The sequence below is a fragment of the Nicotiana sylvestris genome, chromosome 8 (genome assembly GCF_000393655.2).
Source record: "Nicotiana sylvestris chromosome 8, ASM39365v2, whole genome shotgun sequence".
Classification (NCBI taxonomy): Eukaryota; Viridiplantae; Streptophyta; class Magnoliopsida; order Solanales; family Solanaceae; genus Nicotiana; species Nicotiana sylvestris.
The window spans coordinates 191941387-191952667 of NC_091064.1; the positions used below are offsets into that span (position 1 = coordinate 191941387).

Below are 11281 nucleotides of genomic sequence, written 5' to 3' on the forward strand. Positions count from 1 at the left end.
CCAAATCAGGATGTGGACCCATCGGGACCGTCAAAACACCAATCCGGGTCGGTTTACTCAAAACGTTGACCGAAATCAACTCAAATAGAAATTTTAGGCAAAATTCTTATCTTTATCAATTTTTTTAACATAAACGCTTTCTGGCAACACGCCCGGACTGCATACGCAATTTCGAGAAGGGATAAAATAATGTGTTTAAATCTTAAAATCGCAGAATTGAGTTCTAAAATCTAGGATGACCTATCGGGTCATCACAAAATTACATATCCCTTAAACCACATATAAATTCAATTGTTACTCATTTTAAGGGTAAACAGTTAATAAGAAAGTCTAAATAGATACTCTCTCAGGTCCACTTTAATTAAATTTTTGGCCTTTTTTGGTGATCCACAGTATATGATTTTTATATCAAGAACGAATTAATTTCTTTTTTTCAAAGTTGTCCTTAGAGTAAAAAATCTCGAAGTATCTATTATAGTTTCAGACTTTCAATGAACAATAAAGATAGAGTAAAGATTAATATAGTTGTGAGACAACCAAAAAAAAAATTAATTAAAGTTCATCGAGGGAGTAACGGTAATCAAGAAATAATTAGGATTGGAACTTGTAATTCTGTGGTTGCACTTAGCCGAATCCGTGCTAATTGACGGCAAACTTCTCCTGGACCCCCACAGCATGTGTATTCTAACACTATCCTTTTCCTGTCAATTCCCATTTTGAAAAATTAATTTAAATTAAATTAGTCATTCACTTAACCGGTCAAATTAAAAACAGTTGACCAATATATAATATATATAATTCTTGTATAATATGTGTTATACACATATTATTAATGTATAATTTATGTAAACAATTAGTCGGTGGCATAACTGTGATGGTCGGATTTTTCCTCCTCATCCCTTTTTAATCCAAAAGATTAAACAACAAAAGTCCCACTTTCTGAGTTTCGGGATGTGTTCTTTTCTTAACCACATCTTCATCTCTTAAATCAAACAGCTATGAGCCTATAACAATTTCAATAAAGCATAGGAGTATAATATAATGAAGCTGCCGATTTTTGAGTTCAGTTTATCATTAGTTAATCTTTCCATAGCCACATCAACACCCCTTCAACCAAACAGCTAGCTTTATAATGATTATAATAAACCATATATATACAAAAATATATTGAAGGTTCCACATTTTGAGTTGTCGATCGGGCGATGTGTTCTTTTTCTTAAGTCACACATTTTAAAGTAAAGCATTTAATAATATGACTATTATAGACAATGGCGTATTCAATATTTATAGCAAGGAGATTAAAAAAAATACTTTTTTTTGTCTCAAATTATTTGTCGTGGTTTCTAAAAATAATTGTCTCAATTATTTATTATTTTATAAGCTCAAGAAAAAATTAATTATTTTTTCTCATTTTACCTTTAGTAGTAATTGTTCTTGAAGATGGAAATGACATATAAATAAAAATAAATATTCAATGAAGATAGATTATATTTTAAGACATAAAGAATAATAAAATAGTCAAAAATCCCTTCTAATTAATACTTCTTAAGGGCCGTGTAAAAGAGATATATGACGGATAATTTGAGACGGAGGGAGTAACAAATGAACTGCTAGTAATTGAGCTTGAACACATGAATTCATACAAATACTAAACCTCCTTTAATTACCATCAGCTCTAGAGAGTTGAATCATGGGGATTCAATTACATGTATATATTTAAGGGATCTTTACATAAATAGTCGGTCATATTTATTGCTTACATTTTCTAGCCATATATAAAAATTGTACATTAATTATATATAATTACATATATAATACATAAATTATGTATATATTATATCTTTACCGACTATTTTTAGTTTAAGCGATTGGGTGCTTAGCTATTTTAGTTAATTCTTCTATATCTGTTCTAGAGAGTTTGATTTATTTAGGGGGGATTTACATTGAATTTGTTCCAAAAATATTTGTCCTTTTAGAAAAACAAAAGACGTTTATTACTACCTTTTTTCTCTCCAAATTTACTTTTGCTACTTCATGGTGTTAATATAGTGAGACGTTTAAGAGAAAGATAAATGGTATATAGTTTATACAAGAATTCTTATGATTAAGATTATTAAAATGTTCTTAAAAGTCAAATAATGCGGAATGGAGGTATAGTAGTATTTAAGATCAAAACTTAATTACGTGATAAAGAAAGAGAAGAAAAGGAAAGGAGAAAGAAAATAAACACGAAAAGGTGTTGTTTATAATTCTACCACTATCATTTCTTGCACCTTTCTTTCGCTTTAGATTGAAAACAACATTTTTCAATGCTAAGTTGGACGGACTTCGCTGTGGAGAAAAAAACTAGTAGATGAATTCAAACATGTAGGGTGTGTTTCGTATGGAGATTTTCCAATTTTGTTATCTTTGGTTGATTTAAATATTTTGGAAAATATTTTTTTCATATACTCATTTCATTTTCCCCATGAACTTAATTTCCTTCAATTGGAGGAAAATATTTTTCCTATCAAAAAAAGGAAAATATTTTTTCAAACTCTTTTTCAACTTTTTCCACCCTATTTCTCATCCCCACCAACTTTCTTTTCATGCTGTAAAGAGAGTTTTTTTTTTTTTTTTTTTTTTGTATTTCAACAATGAGTATATTTTTTCATGATGTAAAAAAAGTACTTTCTTTCATTTCAACAAAATGAGTATTTTCTTTTCATGATGTTGAAAAAGTAATTTTTTTCATTTCAACAAACTAACTACTTTCTTTTCCTGAAATAGAAAAAGTATTTTTTCCCAAAATAACGAGTACCTTTTTTCATGATGTAGACAAATATTTTCTTTCATTTAAATAAAACGAGTAACAAAGCGAGTACTTGTTTTATGATGTAGAAAAAGTATTTTCTTTTGTTTCAACAAAATGAATATTTTCTTTTCATGATGCAGAAAAATATTTTCTTCTATTTCAACAAAATGAGTACTTTCTTTTCATGATGCAGAAAAAACATTCTTTCGTTTCAACAAACTAAATAGTTTTTTTTTCCTACGTAGAAAAAATATTTTTTTTCATTTTAACAAACTGAATATTTTTTTCATGATGTAGGAAAATTTATTTTGTTTTCATTTCAACAAACTAAGTATTTTCTTTTCCTGTTCATAGAAAAAATAATTTTTCCAACAAAATGAGTATTTTCTTTTGATGATGTAGAAAAATATTTTTTTTTTATTTCAACAAAAATGAGTACTTTATTTTCATGATGTAAAAAAAGTATTTTCTTTCATCTCAACAAACTAAGTATTTTCTTTTCCCAATGAAGAAAAAATATTTTCGTTCATTTTAACAAAACAAATATTTTCTTTTCATGAAGTAGAAACAAAAATTCTTTCATTTCAACAAAAAGAATACTTTATTTTCATGATGTAGAAAATGTATTTTCTTTCATTTCAATAACTGCATATTTCCTTTTTATTATGTAGAAAAAGTATTTTCTTTGATTCAACAAAATGAGTAATTTCTTTTAATATTGTAGAAAATGATACTTTCTTCTTTTTTAAAAAAAATAAAGTATTTTTTTTATAGTTATCAAGCTCAAATTTTAACTTTGTTCCTATATAAAAAAGTAAAGTTGCACATTAGTTTCTTTGGGTTTGTGTGAATTTTGAAAAGAATAATTAAATTCTTGAAGAAAATAGACTCCTAGAGGGGTGGGGGGAGAGGGGAGGAAGGAGTATAAAAAATATGAGAATTTTGGGGAAGGCGAGTTAAGGAGAGTAGTACCAGGGGAGGCTCTAAAGGCTAGGCTAGTGAGGTCATTGCCTTAGGCCCCCAAAATTTGAAGGCACCAAATTTTCTTAATCTCTTGTTATTATGACTACTATATACTACAAAATTTATATAAATAATTATTATAAAGAAAAGTATCATAGTATATCTTTTTGTTATTTGATTGAGATTATTTTATATCAATAGGTTCATAAATTATGATAATTTTCTCACTCATTAATTAGTATATTTGCTTCACTTTTTAATTTTAATTTTATTCTTTTCTATAGAAATTAAGATATATATCGACAACATAATGAATTTCTTTACAATCTTTTTTGAAACTGCAGGAACACAAAAGTATTCATGCACCGGTTTTCTTTTAGTGTAACTCAACATATTATATTAGGTTATTTACAATTAATTTTAGATATTCACCAATAAGTGCTACTAATTAATAGAATAAACTACAATTATCATTTAAATTATTTAGAATGAGAAATATTTTTGACATTGTTAATGCTCAAAATTTAAGTTATTACGTCATATACGTTTATTTCTTTTTCTTGATTGTGATGATAGCCAAATCTAAATTTTCACTTTGGGTTTTGGATCTCAACATCCGATAATTCACCACTTTATTTTTTGTGCTCTCCCCACCCCCACCCCCTCTTTTTTTTTTTTTGAAATTCGCTATTTTTTGTCTTAAATGATTAATTTATTATCTAGAAAGCAAATTTTATTGTTAAATGTAAAAAATTTATAAAATAAATTCAAGGGCCTCTCATTATGGTTTCACCTTAAGCCACAAGACCAATTGAGCCGCCCCTAAGTAGTATAAGAAATTATTTTCCTAAAAATATTTTATATTCTCTAACCAAATACTAAATTTTTTTTTTACTCACCAATCAAATAAGGAAAAATAAATGATAAAACCACTCATTTTGCATGAAAATATTTTTCATGGAAACTATTTTCCTTCGTACCAAACACACCCATAGTGTATAAGTATTCCACTCGAAATATAATTGTAAAATCATACTAGCTTCAGAAGCACTATTTCTAATAAATCTTTATTTTTCCTTTTGTTTTTCTTTAGTCTTTTGAAGATTCTAAAGAAAAAACAAATGTGAACTACTTTATGAGGAAAATGGCCAAGTGTACAAGAAGGATTTTTTTTTACGAAGTGGAATATTCATTTTATTGGTTATAAAAAGGGACCAATAAGAGCTATTCGAATCTTCCTATCTCAAATTCCCTTTTAGCTATTCCCCTCTCTCTCTCTCTCTCAACTCATTTTTAAAAAAAAAAAAAAAAAAAAAAAGGAAACTTGTTGACTAGCTCCAAACTCCCTGTTGTCTCTGACGCAAAACCAGAATGAGTTAGATAATCAAGTCCAAATAATTAAGAGTTAATTAGTAGAAGCTTGACAAGCTAAGAGTAGTGAAGGAGGTGTTTCATGTAATGGGAAATAACAGTAATCCTCAACTTGTTCTTCCTATGTTAAAGCCCTCAAGATTCAAGCGCATATGTGTTTTCTGTGGCAGCAGCCCTGGCAATAAACCTACTTACCAACTTGCTGCTATCCAACTTGGAAACCAATTGGTAATATCACTTCCCACTCAATCCTTTTTTCTTTTTGTTACGTGATGATGTAAAATATTCTTTACACCGGCTATCTATCTGTAGAATATTTTTGTAATGGAACAATAGAGATGTGCTTTGTTATTTGTGTAGTAAGCATGGAAGAAACTAGATTTCCAAGCTGCGTACCTACTGTACATGTTGTTTTATGTGCTGTACCATTGAGTATGAAGAGATTCGAGGTGATACAAGAAAACATAATCCAACACAAAAGGAGGCAGATCCAAATTTTTCCCATACATGATCATTGAACAAACGAACTGTATTTCAAGTTAAATATTTTTATACTTTTTAGTAGCAAAAATTATTGAGTTCACGTGGACCCATAACCTTTGTCCTAGATTCGCCATTGCCAAGAAATATGTTTTAGATCAAGATTTGGGATCACAAATAGAGCCATTCCATTTTTTTTTTCTTTGTCTTTTCTTTTTATTGGATAAAGTACGGTGGATATATTATATAGGTACGGTGTTACATATGACAATTAGTGGTTATAAGTAAGATTAGCGTGCTGTTTTTTTTTCTAAATGAGGTTCGTTGACTAGAATTACGTACATACTAATACAAGTAATCTTTTTTGGTAAATTTTATTTTTCCTGAAATAAAATGACAGGTTGAAAGGAACATTGACTTGGTGTATGGAGGTGGCAGTGTTGGCTTGATGGGTTTGATTTCTAAAACTGTTTTTAATGGTGGCCGCCACGTGTTAGGGTACCAAATTTCTGCTATTCAAAGACTCTTTTCCATATTTTTTTTATTTTTAATTTTCCATAGTCTTTATTGTATATTATACATTTATTTAGGCAAGTGTTTTCAGTGCTCATATTGCTGTTTTTTTCCTCTTGGCAGTGTGATTCCTAAAAGTCTCATGCCCAGAGAGGTATCTGATTTTGTAAATTGTAATTATGATCAGAGAATTCTTATTTAAAATATACCTTTCTCTCTCTCTATATATATCTTATTTATCAATCATTTCCTCTATTCTCTCTCACTAGCTCAGTACACTGATATATACTCCCTCCATTCCAATTTATGTGAACCTGTTTGACTGGGCGCGGAGTTTAAGAAAAAAATGAAGACTTTTGGAATTTGTGACCCTAAACAAGTCCAAATGGGGCCCAGAGTATTTATGTGGTTATAAAAGCTTCTCATTAAGGGTAAAGTTACAACTTTAAGCTAAATTGTTACCAAATTTAGAAAGGGTTCATTCTTTTTGGAACGGACCAAAAAGGAAATAGGTTCACATAAACTGGAACAGAGGGAGTATATTTTTTACTCGTATACTTTAGCAAATGAAAAGAATAGATTATTTTCTTTCATTATTACCTTTATTATTAACTACTCATACTTGACTTTTTTAATTGTGTTTAACACCATCATTTTCTACAGATTACTGGAGAAAAAATTGGAGAAGTGAGGACTGTTTCTGGTATGCACCAAAGAAAGGCTGAAATGGCTAGGCAAGCTGATGCATTCATAGCTTTGCCAGGTAACGCTATTAAAAAAAAGTATAGTATAAAAAACTATACATTTAAATTATTTATAAGATAATCACAAATAATTTTTACAATAAGCATTATTTTTAGCCTGATGACAATTGAAACTGACATAATATATCCAGATTAAACTATACTGATAATGTAAATAATTTTTATATTATTGTACATATAATCTGATATTGTATTGTACATATACTTAAATCCGCACTAAAATGCTCCACTTTGCTTCCACTTTATACTTTATGGATCTGGATTAGAAAATAATTACAAATGATCGGATCTTTTACTACTAGCATATTTGGTCAAGCTACAAAAATTAGTTTATTCTGAGAAGTGTTTTTTTTCAAAAGTACTTTTGGTGAGAAGCAGTTTGTGTTTGGCTAATTAGTTTGAAAAACACTTATGAGCAGCAATTAGTGTTTGGCCAAGCTTTAAAAAACTACTAAGTGTATTTTTCTCAAAAATGTTTCTCAAAAAAGTGCTTTTGGAGAGAAACTACTTTTTCTGCTTCTCCAAAACTGCTTCTGCTTCTCGTCAAAAGCACTTTTTTCCTTCCAAAAGCCTGGCCAAACACCTCAATTTTTGGCCAAAAATGCTTTTGGCAAAAACAAAAGCACTTTTGGCCAAAAAAAAAAAGCTTGGTCAAACAGGCTATACTACTCCTTCTGTCTCATATTATCAGTCGTGGTTACCAAAAATAGTTATCTTAAATTGTTTATTATTTTAGAAGTTCAAGACAAAATTGATTATTTTTTTCTTCTTTACCCTTAGTAATAATTATCCTTGAAGGCTACAAATACCTCAATTATGGATAACGTTGTTCAAATACCAATGAAAAAGATTAAATATTACTCCCTCTAGTCCACAATAAGTAATTTTTTGGCTATTTTCACACAGATTAAGAAATTCATCTTTTAACATTAATTAGCAATGAAATTGACCATATTAATATTTATTATCTCTTCACATAAACACTTTTAACACATACTCCAATACTATTTACTCCAAGGGTAATTTAGAAGAAAAAAATTAATTCATTTTTAAAATCTGGAAAAATCAGATATTTTGGACCACAAAAAAAGGCCAAAAAATCACTTATTATAGAACGAAAGGAGTAAGACATGAATAAGAATAAAGTAGTCAAAATCTCATCCTAATTAATTTTTGTTAAAAGCGTGTAGAAAAGAATCATGACACATTATTTGAGACCGCAAGGAGTAGTTGCTTCGTAGCAATCAATTTCTTAAGTGGACAACCCCGATGTTGACAACTGTGGGGCTACTCAAAAACTGCCTTGTCTATTACAGTGATTAATTAACTTCTTCAAGTTATATGTTTGCTAATTGGGGAACGATGGAAAATTTTATTTTGTGTTTCATACAATTGATACTACTTGTATGAGACAATTTTTTTGTCTTACAGTTTTGTTGACTCAGAAGTGTAAGATTGGGGTCCACAAATTTGTGAGACAAAAAGGAGACACATACAACTAGTGTCAGTTACATGAGACACAAAATAAAACTTCTCGGGAACAACTAATTAATGCTAATCTCCTTATTTCTTGTTGTGGTTGCAGGTGGCTATGGAACATTGGAGGAACTCTTAGAGGTCATCACTTGGGCACAGTTGGGCATTCATGATAAGCCAGTACTATCTTAATCATACACTTATCCTTTTCTTTTTCTTCAATTGATAATAATGTGACATTAAAACCCTGCAACTCATATAATTTATAGTCGTATTAATATTTATGACTTGTGTTAGATCATAAAGTCTTTCTTTCTTTTTAATACTGTTCTAGTCGAACTTGATTTTTATTATGCCACAATAAAAGTTGAAGCTAGCTGCTCCTAAAAGGAGTATTAATCTGAGCAAAATTCAAATTTAGAATTTAGAGTCAAACTACTAAAAGGAGTATTAATCTAAATCGAGTGTAATTAATATTATTACACGTAACTCTTTTTTGCTGTGATACATGTTCAATTAGATTCTAGGGGTGGCAATATGACCCCAAACTCATTTGACTCGTCTAATTCGTTCAAGGTTGGATAGGTTATTACTCGCTCATTTGTTGAACTCAACTCATTTAAAATTGGGTTGGTTTTTAGCTCGAATTGATCCATGAGTAATTTGCCTAAAATATCTTTAAAATAATTCTTTTATTATTTGATGTTATATATCACCTTAACAAAAGAAAAAAGTCTTATTTGATAATTAAACAATTTATATGAAAATAACACATATTAATTACATCTTGATAAGGGTTGTGCGAGTTGGTCTACGACTCACATTAACTCATCTTGATCCAATTCATCTCAGTAACTTTTGAGCGAGTCAATAACAAACTCATTTATTGACTCAACCCATTTTAACCGTCCAAATTCAGTTCAATCTTCCCATTTAATATCATAACTATGCGCTAATGGGAAGTTATTGGTCGTACTACGTGCAGATAGGTCTGCTAAATGTGGAAGGCTACTACAACTCACTATTGTGTTTCATAGACAAAGCAGTGGAAGAAGGTTTCATCACGCCCTCTGCCCATCACATTATTGTTTCTGCCCCCACTGCTCACGAACTCATGTCCAAACTTGAGGTACTTTGCCTTCTTTATCATCATAACGCTTTCTACCGCGAATTCAGAATTTTAGCTTTATAAATTTTATATATGCGAATTTTAGTATTAAATTTATTGAATATTTTAAGTTATAATTTAATATTTATTACTTGTTATAAATTTAATAAATTTTTATATATAAATTTATATTTGCATTAAATACATGAAAAATACTAAATTTAGATGAACTCCCTGTTTGAAAGCTCCACCAGCCCCCTCATCAATAATTACACACGCTGGGACACACGCCCCACTTTTCATTAACACATTAGCAAGATAGAGTTGAGAGTTGGACATGTGTCGAAGTCTGAACCCAAGAATCTGTCACATCACATGTATATATGTTTGACTCAGTGGAACAATGATTGTGATTTGTGAATAAGCAAACGCAAGTGATTATTCAAAAATAACCACAGTTTAAAAAATAATCGAAATTTAATCATTTTTCATGAAAAGATATATTTGAACAAAAATGTTATTTAAAATCTGGAAAAATACTCCAATATAATATACTGGAAATCCAGTATAATATGCTGGAACTCCAATATAATATACTGGAGTTCCAGTATAATATATCGGTCCAATATAATATACTGGAGATTGGACTCCAATCTCCAGTATATTATACTGGAACTTGTCGCGTGTTAGACTTCCAGCATAATATACTGGAAGTTCATACACAAGTGCACCGATCTCCAGTATATTATGCTGGAACTTTCCGTGTTGCAGCAAAGTAGTGTCTATTTTTTAATGACTTTGCAAACGCTGGCTATTTTTGAATGACCAATCCGAAAACTGACTAGCCCGTGCTATTTTTACCTTATTTCTTGACCCTTTTATTTTTTGACATGAAGGCGAATGTTTCATGTGAATTTTCAAAATACATTTTATTTTATAAATAAATATATATAAGGAAGAACTGCACGTATTGATTTATGATTATATTAATCTTGTATATTTGTAACCGAGTTCACGTAACATACTCCTGACAAAAATTTCAAATATTCTGGCTACTTATAAGCTTGGGAATTAGTAAGTTAAAAAAAATTAAAATTTTGTGTATAGTATTGCTTTGTTAATTAACATGTTGGATGCATTAATTATGTAGGATTATGTTCCAAAGCATAATGGAGTTGCACCAAAACTGAGTTGGGAGATGGAGCAGCAACTTGGCTACACAGCAATACCAGAAATTGGTCGTTGACACTTAATTTATCACTTTATTTTAAAATTGAATTTGCCCATTAGGGCTAACCAAAACATGATTAAAGTGCAGTAAGTTGATTGTTTAGAAATAATATTTGTGTCTGTGTCTGAAGGTCTTCCAATTAAATTCCATTAAGCATCTAAAACTGATGTAATTTGTATAATGTGTATAAAGTGTGCTCCTTATAAGTAGTAAACTTTTGGATTAATCACTTTTGTTATCTCCTTATTAGCCTTTCAAATAATTTATTCTCCAGTTATCATTATGAATGTTTTCCTAATAACTGTATATGGTCAAAAGATACATGCCGAGGCTAAAAGCACAGCAAAATGGATAGAAAGGGAAAGAAAATGTAAGAGGAAACATATTTCATCGTAAAATGATGCACAACAATATGTATCTTGATCAGCTAGAATTGAAGATAGATTATCAATTAAAGAAGTTTATTTGGTTAATTAATTAAAGAAGTTAATTAGTGCAGGATGTGGATAAGATTTATATATTAATAAGGTGTAAGGTGCGAGCTTTGACCAGAAGAAACACATTTCCCTTGTGATTCATAA

General features: G+C 29.7%; 1 protein-coding gene across 2 annotated transcripts; it reads left to right on the plus strand.

Annotated features, from left to right (window-relative positions):
- Positions 1-5058: 5058 nt before the first annotated feature.
- LOC104228950 (cytokinin riboside 5'-monophosphate phosphoribohydrolase LOG1-like) lies at positions 5059-10926 on the plus strand. Of its 2 annotated transcripts, XM_009781506.2 has the most exons (7): positions 5059-5356; positions 6009-6106; positions 6245-6275; positions 6785-6884; positions 8471-8541; positions 9347-9490; positions 10620-10926. In XM_009781506.2, the coding sequence occupies exons 1-7, from the start codon at positions 5216-5218 to the stop codon at positions 10713-10715; spliced, it is 681 nt and encodes a 226-aa protein (XP_009779808.1). In that variant the 5' UTR covers positions 5059-5215; the 3' UTR covers positions 10716-10926. The 2 variants fall into 2 exon arrangements, with proteins under 2 accessions (XP_009779808.1, XP_009779809.1); XM_009781507.2 differs by lacking the exons at positions 6009-6106; positions 6245-6275.
- The last annotated feature ends 355 nt before the right edge of the window (positions 10927-11281 follow it).

Coding starts and splice junctions, on each gene's coding strand:
- LOC104228950 (XM_009781506.2), top strand. CDS start 5,216: ATGGGAAATAACAGTAATCCTCAACTTGTTCTTCCTATGTTAAAGCCC. Junction 5,357..6,008: donor TCCAACTTGGAAACCAATTG/GTAATATCACTT, acceptor ATAAAATGACAG/GTTGAAAGGAACATTGACTT. Junction 6,107..6,244: donor GGTGGCCGCCACGTGTTAGG/GTACCAAATTTC, acceptor TCCTCTTGGCAG/TGTGATTCCTAAAAGTCTCA.